General features: G+C 28.3%; 7 protein-coding genes across 10 annotated transcripts; 2 read left to right on the top strand and 5 right to left on the bottom strand.

Annotated features, from left to right (window-relative positions):
* Positions 1-8: 8 nt before the first annotated feature.
* LOC141527429 (succinate--CoA ligase [GDP-forming] subunit beta, mitochondrial) lies at positions 9-6156 on the bottom strand. Its single transcript, XM_074242916.1, has 7 exons — positions 6064-6156; positions 5734-5976; positions 5299-5398; positions 4430-5025; positions 4227-4361; positions 1628-3969; positions 9-301 (listed from the first exon to the last, which is right to left on the bottom strand). Exons 2-6 carry the CDS (start codon positions 5933-5935, stop codon positions 3728-3730), a joined length of 1275 nt encoding a protein of 424 aa, XP_074099017.1. The 5' UTR covers positions 5936-5976; positions 6064-6156; the 3' UTR covers positions 9-301; positions 1628-3727.
* On the bottom strand, positions 6019-10759 carry LOC141527427 (serologically defined colon cancer antigen 8 homolog). Of its 2 annotated transcripts, none has more exons than XM_074242913.1 (8): positions 10287-10734; positions 10068-10199; positions 8618-9708; positions 8216-8454; positions 8039-8150; positions 7684-7801; positions 7177-7253; positions 6019-7109 (listed from the first exon to the last, which is right to left on the bottom strand). In XM_074242913.1, exons 1-8 carry the CDS (start codon positions 10475-10477, stop codon positions 6760-6762), a joined length of 2310 nt encoding a protein of 769 aa, XP_074099014.1. In that variant the 5' UTR covers positions 10478-10734; the 3' UTR covers positions 6019-6759. The 2 variants fall into 2 exon arrangements, 1 of the variants encoding a protein (XP_074099014.1); XR_012479196.1 differs by lacking the exon at positions 7684-7801 and adding an exon at positions 7382-7527 and having other exon boundaries at positions 7046-7109; positions 10287-10759.
* Positions 10760-11157: 398 nt separating this feature from the next.
* LOC141527428 (major facilitator superfamily domain-containing protein 12) lies at positions 11158-14128 on the bottom strand. Of its 2 annotated transcripts, XM_074242915.1 has the most exons (8): positions 13895-14127; positions 13507-13767; positions 13010-13217; positions 12473-12678; positions 12035-12394; positions 11822-11972; positions 11605-11726; positions 11159-11457 (listed from the first exon to the last, which is right to left on the bottom strand). In XM_074242915.1, exons 2-8 carry the CDS (start codon positions 13694-13696, stop codon positions 11393-11395), a joined length of 1302 nt encoding a protein of 433 aa, XP_074099016.1. In that variant the 5' UTR covers positions 13697-13767; positions 13895-14127; the 3' UTR covers positions 11159-11392. The 2 variants fall into 2 exon arrangements, with proteins under 2 accessions (XP_074099015.1, XP_074099016.1); XM_074242914.1 differs by having other exon boundaries at positions 11158-11457; positions 13507-14128.
* A 594-nt stretch (positions 14129-14722) lies between these two features.
* Positions 14723-15793, bottom strand: LOC141527430 (protein lethal(2)essential for life-like). Its single transcript, XM_074242917.1, has one exon. The coding sequence runs from the start codon at positions 15607-15609 to the stop codon at positions 14965-14967; it is 645 nt and encodes a 214-aa protein (XP_074099018.1). The 5' UTR covers positions 15610-15793; the 3' UTR covers positions 14723-14964.
* Positions 15794-19261: 3468 nt separating this feature from the next.
* Positions 19262-20321, bottom strand: LOC141527414 (protein lethal(2)essential for life-like). Its single transcript, XM_074242894.1, has one exon. The coding sequence runs from the start codon at positions 20052-20054 to the stop codon at positions 19476-19478; it is 579 nt and encodes a 192-aa protein (XP_074098995.1). The 5' UTR covers positions 20055-20321; the 3' UTR covers positions 19262-19475.
* A 1277-nt stretch (positions 20322-21598) lies between these two features.
* On the top strand, positions 21599-22585 carry LOC141527186 (protein lethal(2)essential for life-like). The gene has a single exon (XM_074242529.1). The coding sequence runs from the start codon at positions 21764-21766 to the stop codon at positions 22343-22345; it is 582 nt and encodes a 193-aa protein (XP_074098630.1). The 5' UTR covers positions 21599-21763; the 3' UTR covers positions 22346-22585.
* Positions 22586-23212: 627 nt separating this feature from the next.
* Positions 23213-24263, top strand: LOC141527577 (heat shock protein Hsp-12.2-like). Of its 2 annotated transcripts, none has more exons than XM_074243146.1 (2): positions 23213-23347; positions 23438-24263. In XM_074243146.1, the coding sequence occupies exon 2, from the start codon at positions 23565-23567 to the stop codon at positions 24135-24137; it is 573 nt and encodes a 190-aa protein (XP_074099247.1). In that variant the 5' UTR covers positions 23213-23347; positions 23438-23564; the 3' UTR covers positions 24138-24263. The 2 variants fall into 2 exon arrangements, with proteins under 2 accessions (XP_074099247.1, XP_074099248.1); XM_074243147.1 differs by having other exon boundaries at positions 23239-23351.
* The last annotated feature ends 836 nt before the right edge of the window (positions 24264-25099 follow it).

Here is a 25099-nt window from a genome sequence, read left to right on the forward strand (position 1 = left end):
ACTCAGAAGGTATTCCTCATCCAAGGTATTCTTTAGTCTAGATTGTTTTTATTATTTTATTTTGTGCTTTTTGCTGTAGAATTCCCAGAGGATTACCTTTTTTTTTTGCTGACAACTCGGACCGGCGTTTTGCTGTGCGTGCGCGTAAGCTTATAAAATTCAGCTATGCGCGCGCAACGTTTTTGTTGATTATTAACGAATATTTTTTGTAAATACGGGTTTTCAGAAGTTGATCCAAAGCATTTAAGTTTTATATAGAAGATATTGAGCTAACTGCTCTGCTGATGCTAAGAGCCGGGAGCTGAAAAGAAAAAAATTAAGATAAATAAATATTTTTATGGAATTTTATTTTTAAAAAATAGATTCTCACTTTTTAGAGCGACTTGGATATTTAGGGGAATTTTTTTTTTTATTTGTATTATTTAATTATTGTAAAATAAGCAGATTTTATGAAAATTAATTAAGCAGGTACTTAACCAATTTTTTTAATAAATAAATTATAAAAAATTGATATGGAGAAATTTTTAAATTCAAAAATGGAATTTTTTAAAGACAAGTTTTCGGAAAACATGTTTGTTAAAAAATTTTAAATGACACTGAAGTTAGCAGACGTCTAAAAATTTTTGACTCTTTTTTATTAATTAAATTATAACTAAAAAATTGCACTTGTAGTTTATCAAATTTTTTACATGTGAAATTTTTTTTTTAATTGTTTAAGTGAAATTAAAAAAAAAAAAATTTCTAAAAATTTTGAAATGTAGGCTAACTTCATGTTCATAATTAAAAAATCATAATACTGAAGTTAGCGGTCAGCTGTCAATTTAAAAAAATTTTTTAACAAATTAATTACAATGAAAAAATGCTTCTAAAAATTTTCACATGTGAAACATTTTTATTTAATTTTTTTTAATAATTTAATTCTGAAATTACCAATAAGTTAAATTTTATCAGTTGTTTACTTTATTTGTCACTCTTTTTTGTATTTTTTTATTGAGTAATTTATCAGTATGTAGCTTGTAAATATTTTGACAGTTGTTTTCATCGGTTTCATACCAAAATTTAGTAAATAAATTTTTCTTATCAATTAGAGTTTTTAAATAACGCGAAAAAAAATCATAAAAATTTTAATATATAAGCTTTAAAGTTTAGTTTTAAATATTAGTAAATTTTTTTTATTTTTTTTTTTATTAAAATATTAAATAAGATATTCCATAGAGGTCAGATAAAAATAATCACTAATAAATTTATTGGTAAAAAATAATTTAGTAAAAAAAAAATTTCACTTTAATTAATTGGAGTTTTTTAAAAAATTAAATAAAAAAAAGGGAAATTAATTTTTATGAGTGAAGTAAAAACGTCAACAAATCACAAATATAAAATCACAAACTTTAACACGAGCGTAATTGAAAAAAGTAAATTTGCCAGCAGACAAATCACAAAAATAAACATATCGTAATGCAAGAACGCAAAAAAAAATCACATAAATATCTCTTGTTAGTCATACATTGAGACATTTAATATATTTATATATTTATATGCATAAATTTATCTTAAAAAAAAATAATTAATAATTTTTAACACTAAAATTTTCATCACACTTAAAAATGAAAAAATTAAACAAAATTACCTTTTTAACAAAATAACAAAAAGTTGAAATAAAATAAAAACAATAATTCACAAACAGCCCGTTTGATTTCTTCTCATCAGCAAATGAGTAATTCACTACCAATCACTGCGTTTAATAAGTGTTGCTTTAAGATAAAAGATAATGGCACTTAATACTTGAAGTAGACTTCTTTAAAGTAAAAAACCTCTCAAGAAATGACGGCGTGGTCGGTTTTAAAATCCGTTTAACATGCGTCTTCTTAGCGAAGGTAAAAGCAGGTCTGAGTTAGGTTCTCCAAGAATAGTACTTGGTAGCTCACGTTAAAGCTTCTGTAACACCCCCCGCACTCCACTATTTTACCCCGAAACATTGATATTGGATAGGAGGGGAAAAAAGTGAGCTATATATACACAGACGACGTTTCTTCTCTACCACACGCAAATTCACTCAACATTTAATATCAAGATGAAGAAGGAGCCAATGTTACAATACAACGTGCATTCATTATTCATCTCTTCACTCTAAAAAATAATAATCATATTAATTTTTAGAACAACGCTGCTTATAAATAAATGTTGGGAAATTTCTTCTCTTGTATTACTAAGTTACTAAATTAGAGTACCAGCTACCAACAAACAATCATTGTAAACTATTATTATAATTATAATCTATATTATTGAGATGATATCAAAAATTACATTGTATCTTGTCAACTATTGAGATTTTTAAAGATTTAAGCTCATCCCGATGTTACACTCATCGAGACCTTTCATTTGAGTACCCACATTAATTTTTCATATATTTTATATATTTATATATATTATATATATGTATATATCAAAAATATATGAAAAATGCATGTGGGTATTCAAATGAAAGCTCTTGATGAGTGTAACATCGGGATGAGCTTATATTTTTAAAAACTTCAATAGTTAAAAAATTACAGTGCAATTTAACAAAATTCATTATTTAATAAAGTAAAATTAGTAGTTATGTATTATGAATTTTAGTAATTTTTTCAGGTCAAAGTGAAACAGTACATGACCTGGTCCATGGACTTATTCACCACACTTGTGTTATTATGGTTTGTAAATTACGAAATCATTTTACCTTTCAAGATTTTTAAATGGCGAGCCGTATATGGCTATAGTCTTCTAATAAAGTAACTTGTATTAAACATTTAACACATTGATACGCCTATAAATATATTGATACATTGAGAGCAACATCATGTTGACTTTAAAAACTCTTTTAATCGGCCGAGTTTCGCTTGAAACTTTACCATATTTGGTAAAATAAAAATAAGCGACTACAGTCCTTATTTTTATTTTATACAAAACTTATTAACATTTTAAAATAAAAAATCATTTTTGAGATTTTTTTTTATCTAAGAAAATATTTTTTCTCCGTTACTTGTGAGTCATTAAAAAAATATTTCCATTCATAAAGAAATAGGTTTTGAAAAGCCCGAGGGTACAGTGTATCTCATACCTGAAAAGATTATCCCCGAGCTATTTATCACAAACTAGTTTACTAAGCTTTAAATACCTAGCTGTGATAAATTTATACATTCAAATTTTACGATAAAAATTTATATCATTATATTTGTATTGTACTTTTAAGTTATAAATTGTATTTCAAAAAATATTTGTTTATCTTTAATCACATTTCGGAGAACTTGATTGTATCTGACATTATCAATCAACTTACATCTAAATTTTTAAATATTACTTTTTTATCTATTAATTAACCCAAAAAATTCAGATAACACAAGTGCAATTATTTATCATATAAAACACTTAATTTTTCAATAACAAAAATTTAATTTTGTAGAAATATATTTTTAGAATAAAATATTAATATACCTTATATTATTTCAACAGTCAATTAACATGTATATAAGTCGCTATATTTAAGTAACAACAATTAGCCTTTTAAAAAAACATATATCTTAATATTAACAGTATAGTAGCCTATGAAATAATAGGGAGTACGCTACTTATTGCCTACCTCACACAGAATCAGCTTTTACTCCTATTCCCACAAATTTGACTTTTGATTCTTTGAGATTTTGACACAGATAAAGAAGACATATTTTTTTCATAAGCCTTTTGCTAGTTACTATACACGTATCGTCGCAACAACATTTCTAGCTGCTTCGTCCAGTTCGTTGTTCATCGTAAAAGGCGCTCCGTACTCTTGGAGTATTTTTCTAGCTTCCATCATATTTGTTCCTTGTAATCTAACTACTACCGGCTTGTTGATTTTCAGTTGCTTAGCGCCTGTCACTAATCCTTTAGCTATGATCGCACAGTTGACAATGCCTCCAAATATGTTTACAAATATTGCCTTAGCTTTTGGATCTGTAAAAAAAAAAATTATAATAAATTTCTTCTATTTAAATGCTGAAAATTTAGTATAATGATTTATTAATAACAATAAATTGAAAAAATTATTGTTAATAATTGTGACAAACCCTTTTAATATACAGTAAAAAAATTTATTTTGAATTTTTGAATTTCTTCTCAGCTGAAGAAATAAAAATTTTTCTCACAGTAATTTTCTTGTTGCTAATTGCTAATTTTTTTTTAAATAAATTTTTTTTCTCAATGTAAAATACCTTCTGCAACAATTCGGAACGCATGGAAGACTTGTTCTTCCGTGACACCTCCACCAACATCCAAAAAATTCGCTGGCTCTCCGCCGTTCATTTTAATAATGTCCATTGTCGCCATCGCTAAGCCCGCACCATTGACTGAAAATCGGAAAAAAAATTTATTAATAATTTTTTAGGTGGATTATTATAAATAAAAAATAAATTACCTAGACACCCAATATTCCCGTCCATGCTAACATAGTTCAAATTATGCCTTGAAGCATCAATTTCCCTGGGATCCTTTTCACTGAGGTCCTCCAGAGCGAAGATATCTTTTTGTCTGAACTGTGCATTGTCATCAAACGCAATCTTAGCATCTACTGCAACAACCTGCTGGTCTTCAGTCTCAACAAAAGGATTTATTTCAATCTGAAGCGCATCAATATCTACAAACAACTTCCACAAATTTTTCAATTCAAAGATTGCCTTCTGCTTGATAGTTTCTTCAGTGAACCCTAAAAATTCGGCGACTTCTTTGGCTATTTTATCGTCAATTCCGTAATAAATATTCAGTGGAATCGTTTTGACTGCCTCGGGAGTCTTCTCAGCCACTGCTTCGATGTCGACACCACCAGCGGGTGAAGCGATAAGGACTGGTCCATTATGTGACCTGTCCATCAAAATACAGAGATATGTTTCTCTTTTAATATCTACGGATTCGGCTATCATTACTTTTTGTACAAGAATCCCGTCTTTTGTCGTTTGTTTTGTTATTAATTTGTGACCCAGCATTTTTTTGACAATCTCTTTGACCTCTTTTCGGCTGTAATCAAGAAAACCAATAAATTATATTTTATCTAGTCGTATAAAATAAAAATTTATAGTTTTTATATTATGATACTGAAATTAGCTGTCAATTTTTTTAATTCTTTAAGATTTTTTTTTAAATTTTCACTTGTGGAATTTTTTCATTAATTTTATTTTATAATTATTTAATTGCTATAAACTTATTAAATAAATTTCAATGTCTGTTAACTTCAGTATCATTTTTTATTCAATAAAATTATTTTAATTATTTTATAGGGAAGATACTTACTCTTTAGTCAAATGGACACCACCTTTGAATCCATTGTCAAACCATCCTTTACCTCGTCCACCAGCTAAAACTTGGGATTTAATAACATACTCGCTGGCATCTAAAAATAAAAAAAAAAAAATACATAATAATATCATGACATTAAAGTTAGGAGTCACTTGACAATTTTTTAATTTTTTTTATCAAATAAATTTGCTCCAAAAAATTATTTTTAAAAAATTACATTTGTAGTTTTTAAAAATTTCTAAAAGTCAATTTTTTTTGCCATAATTTATTTGTTACAAAAATTCTTAAAATTATTAACTATCTGCTAAGTTAATTTTCATTAAATATGTACTAAATTAATTTTAATGAATAAAATTAAAAAATGGCCATGTGACTGCTATTTAATATAATAAAAAATAAAATAATTAATGAATTAAAAAATCAACTTACGAAATTTATCAAGTGCACTGTCAGTTTTTTGCAAGTCGTCAACAATAGTAAAATTTTGTACTGAAACTCCACTGTCTTTTAACAATTCTTTTGACTGGTACTCCAATAAATTTAAATGTCGAACAGACAATAGTCCAGCTTGTGAATATTTAGCAAAAGAGCCAACCGAACTGGCAAGTTTTCGCGTTAGAAAAGCCGACATGATTAACCTGCTTTAAATTAAGAACTTAAGCACAAAATAAACTGCAATTATAAATAACAATATTAATATTTAATTCTATGAGATACTCTGTTAAATGCAGTCTTTATTTTATGTGGTTACACAATAACCTGTGATATCGACTGTCTTATCTTTTTTAACTTCTATACATGTTTTTTTTGCTTTACATAAAATTATAACTTATTAACTCGAGTTTCGCGTGGTGCTCTCAAAACAACTTGCGCATAAATATGTGGACAAAAAAAAAATATAAAGCAAAATAAGATCACGCTAGGTCTAACCTCGGACTATTCCGAGAATGATCGGCAAATTTAAATCAACGCGGGAAGATAATAAGTTTAATTATTCATAATTTATATTTTAATTTTCTACATTTACGCTCAGTTAATAATTAAGCGTCTACATATTTAAATAAGTAATTGCAATTAATTAAAAATTTTTATAATTATACTAAATTTAGCTGACGTTTTTTAATTTAAAATTTTTTTTTTTTAGAATTTTATAGCAATTAAATTATTAAATAAAAAAATTAATTAAAAAGTTTCACATTTGAAAATTTTAATGTAATTAATTTATTAAAAAAATTTTTTTAATTAACAGCTGACCGCTAACTTCAGTATGATTTTAATTTTTGGATTTTTTTTCAATAATTAAATTAAAACAAAGGAATATTTTTTATAAATTGCATTTACAGTTTTTTATAAATGAAATTTTTTTGTAATAATTTTTTCAATAAAAAAAAATTCTAAAAATTTTTAAATGTCGGCTAACTTAATTTTCATATTTTTATAAATTATCTACGGTTATTAAGAAATAGCTTCATTTTGTTCAAGCGGTTGTTGCTGGTTTTCATAGTTGGCAGCTGAGTAATTTTCATACTGATCTTGATTACTCTGCTCCTGGTTAGCTTCAGGATAAAGTGACGGGTCGTACTGCTGTTCATACTGATAGTCTTCAGCTGCGTACTCCCCAGTGTAATTAGGATCGTTTGTTGTGTACTCAGGATAATTTTGGTTGTCTTGTGAATCATACTGGGTGGCTTCAAGGTCGGGAGTTTTCGTTTCTAGATTGTAATTTTGTTGATAAGTTTCATGGCTGTATTCGTTGGGATCTACTGAATTTTTTTGGGACTCTGATGGAGCTTCAGATAAATTTCCTGGGAAGAAATATTAATTATATTAGTTATTTAATTAATTTTAATAAATAATTATTTTAAGCTATACCTTTTTGATTTTCTAATGAGTCTTTCATTTTATTTGTTAAATGGTCTATTTTTTCTTGTAAGTTGACAATTTCTTCCCTGAAGAGATATAATTTATAAATTTATTTTTAAAATATTTTTTTTTTAAGCTATTGCAATTTTATTTTTATATTTAAAAAAAAGTAATGATAATAATTGATATTATTAATAATAATAAAAACTATTACTGTGTTGATAGAGGTCTAAGACTTGATAACAACAGACTTCTTTTTTGGATTTATTTTGAGTTTCAAATCAACCTTGACAGTACGTTTCTTTTTTGAAGGTGAAGTTATTAAGTTTAATGGTCCATGTTCCAGGTCACCTGATACCTCTGTCAACACAGAACAGTCTATGCAATTTTTCTATTTTAATTTCCAAGCAATATTTAAAAATAAAAAAAAAAAAAAAAAAAAATAGTCCTGTTTGTTGAGTAAGTGCCCTCGCGTTAATAATGTTATTTGTTTTTAAAATTATAATATAAAAATACTTGTGTATAAGATTGTTAGCATCCAAACGCTGTGTGAGAGATCGGCATTCTGCAGACAGTTGGCTGACGAGCATTGCCTGATTTTTGAGAGCGTCTTCAAGACCAGCCACCGTGGCAGCTAGAGAATTTTTATGTTATATAATAATTCCACAAATATTAGTCAATTTTTAAAAATAAACTGACTAATATTTCTTCTTTCTACCCATGCTAGGCATAGTGCCGATTTCCCACACAAATTTTCGTCAACTAATTCTAGTCTTGAATTTTAAAAAATAATGACCAAAATACAAAAATTTATAATTTATAATCATAAACGGACAATATACCCAACACAGGTAACTTGGTAATATCTCACCATGTTTAGTCTCCATGTCCATGATCATTGATGTCAAATCATTCTCGTTTTCTAGCCTAGGGGTTGCTGCTGGTGTCTGGCTGTCCGTGCGTATAATCTTCACCATATTAAGCTAAAAAATATAAATTTTTTACTCTTATTAATAATTCCAAGAAATAAAATTATTTAAAGCAATACTTCTTTTTCCAGGGAAGCTATTTGCTCTGAAAGCCGTAAATTTTCTCGCCGACAATGGACAATATCAGCATCGGCACGTTCTAAGCGTTGCTTGTACGAGTTGATTTCACCTTGCCAACGACTTTGTTCCTGCTTAGCATGTCTTTCACTTCTTTCAAGAGCTAGCTTAGCAGTTGCGACTTCTTGCTCTACTGCATCTTTTTCAGCAGCCATTTGATTTAAATCACTTTGTAAATTTGCTGAAAAATAATAACAAATGTAAGTATTTAAAATTTTAATTAAAATTATTGTTTTTAAATTAAATTTTATTTAAAATTAAAAAATCAATTTTTGTTGATAATTAATATTTTTTTTTAATTAATTTTTTCTTAAAATAAATTTTTATTTAAAACAAAAACTTACAAATTTTATTATGCAAATCTTTCTTCAGATCATCAATAATAGCTTGTTTCTGATTCAACTCTCTTTTAAGATCCAAAATTTCCCTGCGTTGTTTCTCAATCTCCAGCTGGGATTTAGAAGCAGCATCCCAATGTGTTGCAACATCAGCAGAGAGTTGTTCAACCTGCTGGCCATAGCGTCTCTCGACCTGATGCCGTTCATCAGCAAGTCGCCGAGTAGTTTCTTGGGTAGCTTCTCGTATCTTATCACGCTGTCTCTCGAGTTCGTCCTTTAGCCGACGAACTTCCGACTCAGCCTGGGCTTTCTCGAACTCAGTCTGCTGAACAGAGTCCATAGCCCGCTTGGCTTTTTGCAGAGCATCAGCTTCCCGATCCCGAGCGACCTGCAAGCTTCTCAGGGTTTCATCAAGCTTCCCAGACAGTTCGCGTTTCTCTCTCATCACCAGATCCAACTGTTGAACAGTCTCCGGACTGACATCTGGAGCATCGGCAAATTTTTTAACACCCAGCTGGCTTTCTTCTTGAGCCTTCTTGAGCTCGATCCTCGCCTGAGTCAACTGAGCTTCCAGCTCGCTGATTCTTGACTCATACATTATGCTCGGGCCCTCAATCATCTGGTGTAATTTCATCTTCTTTCCAGGACTAGACTGTCCATGATCTAACTCCAGCGCTGGCTTATTCGCGCTGTTTTCTTCAGAATTGTCATACTCATTCAAAAATGATTTTAGCAGTACTGTTTTATTTTTATCATGCAGAGCTTCATTTTCTGCAACGACTTCTCGAATTTTACCGAGTAAATTTTTTAGTTCTTCTTTGCAGTACTGAGACTCAGACTCCAGCTGCTCGATGTATTCTTCCTGGCGCATTATAAACGTCGACATTTCTTTCGGTGTCATTTGTGAATTTTCACCGCTGAGAATCGAAGTCATTGGCAGACGCTTGTCGGATATCAACGCTGTGTTTGTTCTCGATGATAAATTTACCGGAAATCCTTTTGAACACTCACTTACGACACTTTGGTCATCGGTATCGTCTGCTGAGTCGTGAAGTTTTGAATTACTTCTTCGGAAGATATTTTTTTCTCGTATTTTACTGAAATTAATTGATATTTATTTAATTATAATTTATAGATAAATAATTAAGAACTGACCTTGTATCTTGAGAACTATTGACATTTTTAAAGATATAAACTCATCCCGACGTTACACTCATCGAGACTTTTCATTTGAGTACCCACATTAATTTTTCATATATTTTATATATTTATATATGTATATATGTATATATGAAAAATATATAAAAAATGCATGTGGGTATTCAAATGAAAGCTCTTGATGAGTATAACATCAGGATGAGCTTATATTTTTAAAAACGTCAATAGTTAAGAAAGAACAGCGCAATTTAACAAAATTCATCATTTAATATAATTTAAAAATTGATTAAAAACTTACCCAGATCCTCTTGGAGTATAAGATTCCGCTAATAAATATTTTAATCGTGATACTGCTTCTCTATAAGCAGTTTCAGTATAATCAGGAATTTTTTTCTTCATGGTATCCATTTTTTGAAATGAATTCAATTTCCTAAAAAAAAGAAATTAAATTAAATTAATATTCAATTAAAAAAAAAAAAATATCTATTTATAATTATTGATTGATAATAGAGCTTACTTGAGTTTGAAACGTTTAGGTCTTCCAAAGGGAGCATTTTCGATGTGTGTGAAACTACAGTTGCTCTTGGGCTTGTTGTAGGCAGACCTTGGAGGTAACTTTGGTCTCAACAAATAACTTCCAGGACTTTGGACGACTGAGGAGGGTAGACCTGCCCGACATCGACGAGAATAGCTGTTGGCTGGTAGCATTCCGTTCTCATAATGGCATCCCCGGTGAGGAGAGCTTTAGATATAAGCTCGCTGGTTATAGTCCAATCGATTATGATGGAACAGTAGAGCATACGAGCGATGTAAAATCTTCCAGCACTACTTGGGAGGGCTTGTAAGCTAAGTAAATTGAACTTTTGCTCAACAGGACGAAACCAGAGACTGGCACCAGTTGAGGATAGCGTGCGCAAAGTCATCCGTACTCAGGAGAGACAGGCACCGTCGCTATCACGCTATTATCATACTTCAGCTATTAAATTTTTATGCTTTATCTTATTCTGTATGATTTTTTTACTGAGTCGGCATTTAATTTTTTATTTACAATTTTTTTTTTTAAATAAAATTTTTTCATTAAAAGTTGTGATTAAAAATACGCTTCAAATGTCTTAGTGAATTAAGAAGACAAAATTACTTCCTACTATCATTAAATAATTAAATTTTTTTTTATAATTATAATAAAATTAAAAAAAAAATTTTTTAATATAATATAAAAAAAAATTTTTATGCTTAAAAAATTTTTTTTTTTTTGAGTGAATAATAATTATTAAATAAATTTAAAAAAAATAAATCTTGTGTCAATAAAATATCTGAGCTTAGATATAATTATAAATTGTATAAAACTAATTAAAAATACTTGATACTTATGTTAAAAATTGAAAAATAATATTTTTCGTACTTCTAAAAGACGTCAAAAAATTTATTTTATCAAAACTGACCTCACAGCATTATTTTACTATATAATCTAATTTTGTAATAATATAATTAATATTTATAAATTTAAATATATTAATTTTCATTTGATCTTATAAATAATACCAATTAATTCAATAAAATAATTTACCTAAAAATCAATAAGTACAATTTTTATACATATTATTATGTATTATCAACAATGACTCACGAGTCAGCTTGACTGGGTTCAAATGTATCTTCTGATTGAAGATTCCGATAGTGTCTTCCATCTGAAGAAATATTAAATCGAGAATAATATCTATCAGCTCAAAATTAATGTCCTTGTTGATTCAAATAATAATTAAATTCTATTAAATTAATTTTAAATATCAACAAGGACACTTTTATAATTTAAAAAATTATAAAAAAAATTTTACCGTCAATTTGACTTCTTATAGACTTAATAGACAACAACATTAAAAGTCCTATAATCGCAGATCCACCACAGACTAAACTTAATACGTCTCGATAATAATTGGGCGTATTAATTTTATGTATTCTAAAAAAAAAAAAAAAAAAAATTTTTTTATCATATATTTTATTTGTTATAAAAATAAAAAAAATTAAATCAGCTATTAAATATAGCTAGCTTACGTGTATTGAATTGCCATAACAACGCATCCATTACTGAGTTTGTCAGTAAAACTCATAGCACCATAAACAAAGGCTCCACTTTCAGTGTTTGGTCCAATTAAATCCGCAGTCACTCCAAGACTCGTCACCAACATAATAGAGCCGCTTGAACCTGAAGATAAATTTTTGATAAAATAAAATAAAATTAAAATTAATTTAATTAAATTAATTTACCTAGAAGTAAAGAGACAGGATAAATATACAATCTAACAAAATTTGGTCCTTGACCAAACCATATCCACACACAAGCACAGATGCCCATCAATACTCCCAGAGCATATGAATTCTTTCGACCAAACTTAGTGTTAATTTTTTCAATTATCAGAGACACTTTAAAACTACTGAGGTACATTATCAAGGGTATTATTGCCAAAGACGTCGCTGGCATTTTTAAAGTATCATGTAAGTACAGAGGTACGTAAATTTGTGATATATTTACAAAAAGTCTTGTGGTCATATACACGACAGCAACTTGATAAAATTTAATGTCTCTTAAAAACGATGAAGCAGGTCTTAGATTTCTCCTTATTGGACCTTTAATAAATTTATTTTTATTATTTTTTATATTTTGATCTATAAAGTAAATAAAAATTTTTTAGAAAATTTTATTACCAGTAGAATCATGAGGAGTTTCTTGGATTACTGAATGGAAAGTAATTGAAGCTATAATACCAACAGCCATTCCAATTAGAACAATATGTTGGAATTTATAGACATCTTTTGGACCAATTTGATTATTTAAGTCATCACTGGTAATATGTAATACTGCCCAAGTTATTCCGTAGACAAAAACGTTTGAAAAAACAGTAAATGTATATCTGTAAAAAAAAAAATAAATAAATGAATTATAAAACCTTTGCAATGAAACTGAATTTCACTAAAAAAAAATGATTTTATCATATGACTATCCTGGATATAAAATTTTTCTTATTCTGTTGACTGTTCTTCTCTTAACAATACAGATAATAATCAGCAATTAAAATGACTTATTAATTGAAGCTATCATAAAATTATCTCTTGAATATGAAAATAAGAATTCAAATATTTTTTTGCCGAAGTATAATAATAAAATGAATACTAACTAATAATCGCAATGAATACAATGGAGTAATTGAATAATTTGTTCCCTCATTATTTATTCCGTATTACCTAATTGCTGTGAGCTCTGTTCTTTCGTGTTCAGTGGGTGTCAAATCGGGAATCATTGATAAATGTGAAATTTGTACAGCTGCCCAGCCAAACTGGAAAATTATGATAAAAGATGAGTAATATACTATTTGTGCCCACTGATCAGCCTGGTAACAATTTATACAGCGTGAAAAAATAAATGGAAAACTGAACACCACACATATTGTTCCTAAAATTAAAATTATTCTATTAATTAGGGTAAAAATAATTAAATACAAAAAAAAAGTGAAAATGAAGTTAGCCGACATTTTAAAATGTTTTATTGAAAAAATTTCAATTAAACAATTTTTAAAAAAAATGTCACATGTAAAAAACTTGAAAAAACTCTAAGTGCAGTTTTTTATAAATATCTTTTTAGTTGTAATTTAATTTATAAAATTAATTAAATGTAATTTAATTAATAAAAAAAATCAAAAATTTTTAGACGTCTGCTAACTTCAGTGCCAAAAAAAAAATACCTATCAAATGCCAAGTTTTTCTTCGGCCATATCTACACAACCAGAAGTCGTCATTTTTATCTGACTGTAGTCCAATAAACGGCGTAGAAACTGCATCCGCAATTTGGCCAATTAGTAAAACTACTCCTGATAGAATAGGATCGAATCCCAGGACAAAATGAAAAAACACTATCAAGTAGGTGAACCACATAGATGCACACACATCGTTGAGGACGTGTCCAACTCCATATGCCCATTTCTGCTTTCTTGACAGCCTTTGAACTATTTCCGTGTAATCATGTTCAACTGAGTTTGTATTTTGATTATCCATTTTTTATATATACAATTTATAAATATTTACAAATATATATATATATATATATTTAATATTTTTCCACTGGGTTCTTACTTTTTAACCTCAAAGTTGCGTTATATTACATGCTAGTAAAAAAAAAAAATATACATATATATAATTTTACAGATATTTTTAGGTTCAATTTTTAAATTAAATAACTATTATTTAAAAATAGTCATTTTTGGTTATTGTTTTTAAACAATCACTAAAATATAATAAGATTCGATGTAGCTCCTCTGTTATGACAAGTCAACTGTCACTATTTGTTTTGTACTGGCACTGAACAGCTGTTAGGAAAACTCCTCTCTGGTGATATCATGTACATTTTTATGACCAGAGACTCAATTTTCTATCATCATTATTAATGTTGTTGTTATTATTATCATTTAATAAACTTGTGACTCACTATGAACTTCGCAGCAAGTATACAAAATAACAATTAAATTTTTTTTTCATCTAAAAATTCAATAAAAAAATTTTTTGTCACTATCCAGATAATAATTATATATTTTTAAAATGACATTAAATTTAGCTGTCACTTGACAATTTTTTTATTTTCTTTAAGAAAAAAATTATTTTTAATTTATTAAAATTCCTACAAGTCCATTTTTTTAATAATTTATTTATTAAAAATAATTTTTAAAATTGTCAAGTGACAGCTAAATTTAATGTCATATTTTTAAAATTTTTCATATTTATTTCTTCATCTATTGTGTCTCCATGTCATATATTTTCTCTAAATTATTCTACGTTTTATAAATTAATTAAAATCTTAGTTAAATTAAAAGAAATTAATGTAGATTGGTTTTAATAAATAAATAAACAAACTTTCTAAAAAGAGTAAAAAAAAAAAATAAAAATAAATAAAATAACTAAAAACAATTATTTTTAAACACTCTTTTTATTACAAACTTATTTTAATTATAAAAAAGTTTACAACATCAGTTAAAGACGAAAAAACATCGACTTTAGTCTTATTTTTAAACTCTTAAATTACACTAAATATAATAATTATATTATAAATGTATAGTAATACAACTAAAGTGAACATAAATGATTTAATTTACATTAAATGCAAACTAAAAAAAAATGAAATGATAAATAAAAAATGAAAACTTAAGTGTTTAAGCAGCCTTGACAGTTTTAGAAGCTTTATCCTGAGCCAGAGTGACAGCTTTAGCAGGACTTGAAGATACCTTGGAGCCAGAAGCTTCAGATTTGGACTCGGTGGTGATAGCTGGCTGTCCGGTCTGAGTGATGGGAATAACTCGCTCATTTTTATCTTCCAAAGCTTTCTTACGGGGAGCGATGATGCTCAAGACTCCATCAGAAGACAGATTTGACTGGAGCTGCTCCAAGTCGCACTGCTCCGGGACCAGGTATCTGCGACAGAACTGCCGAGAGATCCAGCCGTGTTCATCCTGCTTTTCCTCGTGTTTACCCTCGACGATGACGTAACGTCCGACTACTTTGACGTTTATCTCTTCTGGAGTGAACTGCTGGGCATCCAAGTTGACTTGGAATTTATTTTTGTCTGCTTGTAGAACCGATGAGCCGCCGGATCTGCGGGCGATTGTCTTCTCGTAAGGGTGGTAGTGGTGGCGAAGATGACGTCTTGGATTGCGAAGCACCAGGATGCTGGGTTCATCGTCGTAGACGTGAGTCAGGTCTTGGGGACTCAGTGAGGTACCAAAGTGTTGGTCGAACAGACGATGAGGACGATCCAAGTCTTCCCACCAGTGAGAAAATAGAGTTGGTAATAATGACATCTTACTTTTTTTTTTATGATTCACTTACACTTGATATTAAATATAAATATTAATTTATTTCAGCACTTAACTTGCTTTTAGTACACGTAAAACGTGCGATAACGCTTTGATACGTTGAGTTGCTTATTGATTTTTTGTTTTCAGACTGATGCCGAATCCTGGCGCACCGGTTTTATATATTCGCTCAGTTCTCACTGAGAAGGGGAATTAACGCTCGCGAGTTTTCTAGAATGTTTACGTTCCAGATGCTTCTGGTCGTTTCCTGAAACATTATATTTTTTTTATTAGCGTATTATAAGTCGTGAAAATTAAAATTAACTCAGCAGATATTTAATCTCATTAATTTAGCAGATATATTAAATAATTTTTAGAACTTTTTTTAACAAATAAATTATGGCAAAAAAATTGACATTTAGAAATTTTTAAAAATTAAAAATGCAATTTTCTAAAAACAATTTGTTAGAATTAATTTAATTTATTTAATTAAAAAAATTATTTAAAAAAAAAATTTCAAACGTAGAAAATTTTAAAAATTACACATGCAATTTTTCAAAAATATTTTTTCGTTATAATTTAATTGCTATAAATGTACAATGACATAAACAAACATAAGTACATACTTTTCTGGCAAATATTTAATGTATTATTATTTTTTTATACAGAAAAATATTTTATCCATCATATAAGTTTTATTTACAAAGTTGTTTTCAAATTCCTATAACAGGTGGCGCGTTACTAACCTTAAGGCGCTTGCGTGAGAATTTTAAATCAAATTTATCAACAAGAAACTATACTCATTATTGTTGACTCTTAAAGAATAAATAAATAAACTAACCATACTAACTTAATTTTACACTATAATATTTAACATTGTCATTTATTATGTGAGTATTTTAATTTCAAGAAATTAAATTAATTTTATCAACTGTTAATAATTTTTTTAAAACACAATTAAAAGTTTTAAAAAATTATTTGCTGTTAAAAGTGAAGTTTTCCGACATTGGATTATTTTTAAAACCTAAAGTTATTAATTATTTATAATAATATAAAAAATAAAAAAAACAATCATCGTAAGTCTGATTTTTAGTGACATTTTTAGTATTATTAATAATTAAATAATTATAACAAAATAGTTACAATCTACCATAACCAAATATATCTCCAAGTATTAATTAATAATAATAATATTTAAGTTAGCTGTCACTTTTTAATTTTTTAAATTTTGTTTAACAAAAAAATTTGTTCCGAAAAATAATTAAAAAAAAAAATTGCATTTTTAATTTATTAAAATTTCTAAATGTCAATTTTTTAAATAATTTTTTTAATGCAGTAATTTATTTATTAGAAAAATTATTAAAATTATTAAATATCTGCTAAATCAATCAATTATCATATAATAATAATAATAATAATAATAATAATAATCTTGACAAAATTTTACTAATGTAAAAATAATTACTCTCTACCTAAAATTACATTGCTCTTTTCAAACATAATAGATAAATATAAATTTTGATTTATGTCAGATAAGCGTCCAGTATCTTTTGACAATTTTCATAACAAAAGAAAAAAACCCTGCAATTACTACCTGACCGTGCTGTTAAAATTTAAAGATCGTCTCTTCTAAATTCTTAGTAATTAAAGACAGCCATATACTTTTAGCCAGACGTGTTAAAACCTGTACCTGAAAAATCCCAAAAATAATTTAAGAATTATAAACTGTATTTAGAATACTAAGTAAATAATAAGTAATAATAAGTAAAACCTCTTCTAGTCGTTTACTGACGAAATTTTCCGACAGTTCCCCACTCAGACTAACAAGAAGTTAGCCAGCAGCAACAAGTGCTTGAGGTTTAACAGCAGCACGCCGTATTCACTCTGTTCTAGACAGTCATTTTGTGTGAACCATCGGAGCGTTGTATTTGTAGTAAAAACCTTAAAAAAAAAAAAAAAAAAAAATCAGTTTCCCGTAAAAATGTCCCGGAAATTAGAAGACATTGATTTTCAGTTCGCGATTCCCATTGGTGTGCCAAAAAGAAGAAAAGTTGAAGTTAAAAATAGTGATTTAAATAGCAAATTGAGTTCTCTGTCTAGATCATCGAGTTTCTGCTTCAAGACTCCAAGCTACAACGAAAATCTGGAGTCAGCATTTCAATCCGTAGCTACAGAGTCGAGTTCTAAAAAATCCAAGTCCTCAATGCCGAGGATATCTTCTTTTCTGCTGAAGGATTCAAGGTCATCGCGCAGAGACAGAGGATCTCGTTCTCTGACGAAGATGTCGGGGTTGTGGACGAAGCTCGGGTCTTCGGACTTGAAAAAGAAGAAGAAGAAGTCAATAAATTACAGCAAAAATTTGGAGGCTGATAAATTTACAAACAACTTACTTTTTGATAAAGATTATCATGAATTTATTGCTCCTTTACTTGGTGATGCTGGAGATAAGGTTGACCTGGATGTTACGCTTCCAGTTGGTGATTTATTTGATCAAGATCAAGATCAAGATGACGACGCTGTCGCTACCAAGAGCAGCAAGGATTCTGTTGACCTGGACGTTACTCCGCCAGTTGGTGACTTGTTTGACGATGAAAATGATGATCAAGATCAAGATCATGCAGATGGTACCAACAATAAAGACTCAGTTGACCTGGACATCACTCCTCCTGTTGGAGATTTATTTGACGAAGATGATGATTGTGAAAAAGAAGAAATTGACTTGGATAAAACGCCCCCGGTTGGTGATTTGTTCAATGATGATGATGATCCTGACAAGCCAGCCAGTTCTTCAGAGGATCTTCAAGACATCACTCCGCCTGTCAGTCCCTCGCTCAGCTTCGGAGAAGACGATGTTCTTGCTTTTGACATCTGGAAAATTACAAACTCCGAAGGAGTTATTCTCAAGACTGGCGAAGACGATGCGGATGATCCCCGAGAGTCAGTTGGAGCTTCAAGAGTCGTTCATGTGCTACCTGGAGACGATCAAGTACAGTTGACGTTGACTATTTAAATTTATTTAACTAGTTTTAGTTAGATTCGACAAGATTTTTTATTGTAAATAATTAATTTAATCTTTAAGTAAGATTTTTCTTCGTTTAATAACTGTCTATTGGAGGTTTAATTTAAACAAATAATTTTCTTTTTGTTAATTTTAATTAATAGAAAATTTTTTAAGTACTTTTAAGCTATTTTTGCCTTTGATATTTATAATTGTAAACTTTGATATTTACAAAAATTAAGAACTATTTTGTATATATAATTGAATAAATTATTATAGTTAGAATTATGTAATTTATTTAGTTGTGTATTTAATCCTGTTGTGCAATGTAGAATTAATTAGTCCTGTAGTTATTATTATAACTTAATCTTATTAAGTAATATCACTCAATTAATTAGCTTGTAGTATTTTTAGCTATTAATAAGATATAATATAAGTTCACTCCGACATTACACTCATCGAGACCTTTAATTTGAGTACCCACATCAATTTTTCATATATTTTTTTATATATTTATATATTTCATAAATACTTTCATCATTATTTAATAAATCAATTGATTTATTTTTTTTTTTTTTTTAATTAAAATAAAACTACCTTACTCTAACTTATAATTAAAAGGACAGGTAAGTAATAAAATAAATAAAAATTAACTCTTAATTATTTTTTTTTCTTCTTTATTTAATTCTAAACTTTGAAATGCTTCACTTACATATTTTTACAAAAAATGAGTGATTCAAAGACTAGTTAAATTTTAATGAGATGTAGAATTTACAAGTAAAAAAAATGACTCAGACTTTTAAATAATAACAAAAATTTCTTACATATAATTATAATTAATTAATAATTAAATAATTAAGTAGATAATTTAAATTTACTGTTTGGCAGCGACTTTCTTCGGCTCTTGATGTTCAATAGAAGGTTTCCCAGTGTGTTCGATCTTGATGGGTATCTCCTTCTTGGCCTCGATGGCTTCAGGCTTCCTGGGAGCAGTAATAATGAGCACTCCGTCGGTGGAAAGCGCACTGGTAGCCTTCTCCGGGTCGCATTGCTCCGGAATCATGTACTTCCTGATAAACTGTCTGGACACGATTCCGTGGTCGTCTCGCTTCTCCTCGTGTTTGCCCTCGACGACGATAAAGTTGTCTTGAATCTTGACATTGATTTCCTCGGGCTTGAACTGCTGGACGTCCAACGCGACTTGGAACTTGTCTTTGTCGGCTTTTATGGTGGAGGTTCCTTTGCCATCTTCTCTCATCAAGTCGGCCCAAGGTCTGTAGTACGCTAATGGAAATCTTCTTTCCATCTCGCGGAAGTTCCGCTCCATGTCACGGAACATTTGGTCAGGATTCCAGGGAACTCCGAAGTGTTGGTCCATCAGACGGTGAGGACGCTCCAAAGTTTCCCACCAGTGGGAAAATAACTTCGGTACGAGAGACATTCTTGATCTCATTTACAAAAAAAAAACGCTTTTTATTTTTTTATAGAAGTTTATATGTTGCTTGCTATTTTTCGACTGACGCTAGCCGCACGGTCTCGCGCTTTTATACTCTCCGCAAACGTCAGACTAACGTTTACTCGACGTTTCGAGAACGCTCTGTTTTTAATTTTAATTTTCAAAAATATTTTAAGTAATTAAAATAATGATTATTATTATAATCAACATGTAATATAAATTCTTTACTATAAATTTATATCATTGCACCATAAAATGACCCTGTTATTGATCAGTAGGCTTTTGGGACTGTAATAAATAAATAAATAAATAAATAAATAAATTAATAATTAAAATAAATATTTGCAGTAAAAATACCTTTTAAATTGACGAGTGCTGCCATTAAAGTGCAGTGTAAATGCACTCAATTAATCCTGACATAACTATTTACGTTTTACAAATGTTATCAATAAAATTGAATTTAATCTTTATTTTTTTGATAAAAATGCCTGGAAAAATTATTTGATAGCAACAACGAGAAAAATCTCGAATTTACGCTCCATAAATAATTTTATAATCAATATCATATGTTGATCAATGCACTGCTAATTGTTTTTTTTTTTTTTTTTTTTTATTTATATTCCAATTGTGAATGTTTATTTTTAGATCTAAATTGAAATAAAATTTAATTAAAAAATTATTCAAGTTTGCTCTGTCAAAAATTAAATTTTTTATATTATTAAAAATGTTGAAATAAAAAAATTTTGACATTAAATAATTAATTGTGTAATAAAATTGTAAGATCAAGTTCAGTGATAATTTAATGTAACTATTTTACTTTCACTTCCATTCATAATATTTTTACCTCAGACAAACATTATGATTCACTCTTAAAAATATCACAATGCATAATCTGTTATTATGCGCGACTAATTTTAGCAACAAAAGTCATTTTTTATTTATAAATCGGTTCATAAATATTTATTTTTAGATCCATCAAAAATTGGTCTAAAAAGTGTCTTTTATATATTTTTTAATAATATATCAATAAAACATCTAAAATATTTTGAATGTCTGAAAATAAAAAATAATGATATAATTAAAGTTAGCTGTCACTTGACAAATTTTTAATTTTATTCAACTAAAATTAAAATGTCAATTTTTTTTTCTTATTAAATAAAATATAAACAAATTAAAATCATAATGTACTTTCCTTTCATTCATGAATTATTTTTTTTTTATAAAAAAAAAATATATATGGTTCCTTCTAAAAACATCTCGAACAAAATAAAACCTTTTAGTACGTTTTGTTTATTATTTTGTTGACACTCCGATCGATACTGCGCATCAGTGACTGATTTTCACAATTTTATACATAATTCCTGTGAAAATAATAAACATTTATTGAATTTAATAATAAATAAACAAAAATAATAAAAATTAATTAAAAAAAAAATAATAATAATAAAAATATATAATGTAAAGAACAAATAGAAGGTTGTAGAAAATTCGAGACTTATTGAGAACAGTCGCCGGCCGGCGTTTCAGCGCCACCTAACACATAAAAAGGCAGTCCGCGGTTGCTAGTGCATCAGTCTAAAAGTAAAACTCAAGCGAGAATTATCTTTGACAAGTATTAAAGTAATTCTTTGTAATTATTTATTACAAGAATTTTATCAAGTGATTATTAATTAAATAAATTAAATTAATTAAATAAAAACATCAAAATGTCACTTTTACCATTATTGTACTCAAACTGGTGGGAAGACTTGGAAGCGCCGCACAGTTTGCTTGACCAGGACTTCGGTCTGGGATTACACCCGGCAGTGACAGCTCCAAAGAGCGTCGGCCTCTACCTGACACGACCAAAGACTCAGTCAAGATGCTCAGTGGACTACATCCGACCCTGGAGCGAGCTTCTCCGTCGAGGCCATGGCGGAGCGTCAACTGTCAAAGCCGACAAGGACAGCTTCCATGTTTCTCTGGACGTCCAGCAATTTGCGCCAGAAGAAATAAATGTCAAAGTGGTCGACCGATCGGTCGTCGTCGAGGGAAAACACGAGGAGAAGCAGGATGAACATGGCTTCATCTCGCGTCAGTTCACCAGGCGCTACCTCATCCCCGAGCAGTGCGATATTGATCATGTGTCATCCAAGCTGTCTTCAGACGGAGTGCTTTCCATCACTGTTCCACGCAAAGAACAACCCAAAGTCGAAGGCGAGAGGAAGATCAACATCGAGCACACCGGCAAGCCCGCCATTCGCGAGGCTGCACCCGCAGAGGCTAAAGATAAGAAAGCTGAGGCTTAAATATTTTTTTTTTTTTTTATTATTTATTAAGTAATTAAGAAGACTCACTATCATTAATGTTATTTCATTTTTTTTTTTAATTAGATTTAACTTCATTGCATTTAATTATTAACTTTTAATAAAAAAAAAAAAAAAAAAAAAAAACTAGTTAGGATTTAAGCACTAGTCTCTACACTGTAGTTATGTATTCTCGAGAATTTTTTTTATAAAAATAAATAAAACACTCATGAGTCAAATAAATCTTTTTATTTATATTATCCTTTTCCTTTAGTTTTAATTAAATTAAATTAAATTGTGGATAACATTAAAATTAGCCTTAATAAAGTTTTGATTATTTTTAATTTATTAAATTAAAACTAAAAAATATTTTTAAAAAATTGCACGTATAATTTTTAAAATTTTTAACATGTAGATTTTTTCAATAAAAAAAATTATAAAAATTTTTATATGTTGGCTAACTTTATTGTCATAAATTGTGTTTAATTTTAAGAATTTTAATTATAAGCAAGAAGATTTAAAAGGTAATTATAAAAATATTTTTTCGTTATAATTTAATAAAAATAAAGCAAAATAAAAAAAATACTTGACAGGTTAATTTTTATAATAAATAATTGAATTAAATTATTAATTTTATTTATTAAAGAATATACAATTTGATGCATTTATTTATATATGAAAATTGAACTGAGTTCAATATGCGCGCGCATGAATCAATTGAATACTTGTAAAAAAAAAATTGAAATTGCTTAAAAAAAATTAATAATTACAAAAATATTATTAAAAATTTTAAATATTAACTAAAATTAATAATTTTTTCAAAAAAAAATACCTGAATTGACATGAGTAGTGTACATAAATAATTATATAAGAAGAAGTATGTCAATATCAATGTTAGAAAATATACACGATGACGTTAGTGACTCGGTGAATGTCAATTGCAGAGCGCAATTTCTGCAACGCTTTTTATTTTTCGACTAGATAGTTAAAAAAAAAAAAAAAATAGTAAGTAAGTTAAAATAAGTGTTTGAGTCAATACGTTACTTGCAAAAGAGATATTATTGTATACTGTCATCTTCTTATTTTGTTTAACAGGCATTCAGGAAGAAGACTATAAATAAAGACAATAAAGCGTAAATTAAATTGTTTTTGAGGTAGTAAAAAAATTAAAGAAGAAATATTTAATTTAATTGAATAAATTGTGATTCAAGTGATCAGTGACATGTCATTGGTACCCATGCTGTTCTCCAGCTGGTGGGAAAGCCTCAGGCAGGCTCACCGTATTGACAACCAAGAATTCGGGATGCCTATAAATAATATATACTTCCCAGCATCCAATTACAGAAATTACCAGCATCCATTGTTTGATGTAGCTTATCAACGCAGTAGATTTATCACGCCCAAGTACAGAGACGAGGAGAAGTTCAGTGTGACCTTGAACGTGGCCCAATATAACCCGGATGACATTGCAGTTAAAGTTGTTGGCAATGTTATTATTGTCCAAGCTGGAGATGAGTATGAGCTGGATGAGTTCGGGACCTTGTCCAGAGAATTTGAGAAGAAGTATGAAGTTCCGGAAGAGTATGACGTTGATGAAGCCAAGTCAGAGTTGTCTTCTGATGGAGTTTTGACAATCAAGGTGCCTAAAAAAGAATCAGAAGGTGGTAGAGCTATTTTGATTGAATATTTATCTTATCCAGTTGTTATTGAAGTTGATCCTAATGCTGCGGAGGTTGACAGGCCAAGGTCACCTAATCGACGCCAAAGGTACTATGGGTCTGTTGCCGCTGGATAATTTTATTAAATTTATTTTACTGAAAAATTTATTTTTATTAATTGGATAATTTAAAAATTATTTTTTAAATTTAAAATTGTTCATATTGAATTATAAATTTTATGTAAATATATTTTATCAGTACTATGTGATTTTTTTTATTTTTATTTATAATTATTTTAAAGAAGATATATCAAATTTTCAGCTTTAAAGTTTTAAAAAAATTAAAATCTGAGCTTAATAGAATTTATATAAATTTTTTAAAATTGGCTAAAATATATTTTGAATTTTAAAATTAAATAATAAATATATTTTTCTGCCCAAATGTAATATAATATTGTTAATAAATAAATTAATATAATGCCTCAACATAATATATTTCAAATCATAAATAATCCTTGAATTGTAAATTGCGAGATTATTTTAATAAAAATTATAAAAAAAAAATATGTTGTTTTCTTCACTCAGAACTCTTATCAAAAAATATGCTTGGCATGAATTGAGTAAATATATAACACAAAAGTCAGCAGACATTAAAAATTTTTTAATATATTATATTAAATAAATTAGAACTAAAAAAATTATTTTTTCAAACTTTTCTTCTTATTTTTTATTTAAATAAATTTTAAATAAATAAATAAATAAATAATAAACATTCACTATGTTTATTTTTTTAAAGAGAATTTTCGAGAATATTGATTATATTTTTTCCGTAGATGGTAAAATTTTTTGACTGAACTGTACTGTGAATTTTATAACAAAAAATAAACAACTCGTTTTGGTCAATACTGTATTTTTAACGTAAAAATATATTTATATTTATATTTATATACTTACTAGAACCCTATTGTATACAGACCGTTGAATTTTATTTTTTTCTTCCAGCAAACAGCTGACGTTTATTATTATTATATAAAACATAATAGAAGATTATATAAGCAGTATATCGAACTGTTGAATTTCTTCCTTCCTCCTCTTCAGTC

Source organism: Cotesia typhae, unplaced genomic scaffold (assembly GCF_013202065.1).
Source record: "Cotesia typhae breed Kobodo isofemale line unplaced genomic scaffold, CoteBio_Ctyphae contig_4, whole genome shotgun sequence".
In the NCBI taxonomy this organism is placed as follows: domain Eukaryota; kingdom Metazoa; phylum Arthropoda; class Insecta; order Hymenoptera; family Braconidae; genus Cotesia; species Cotesia typhae.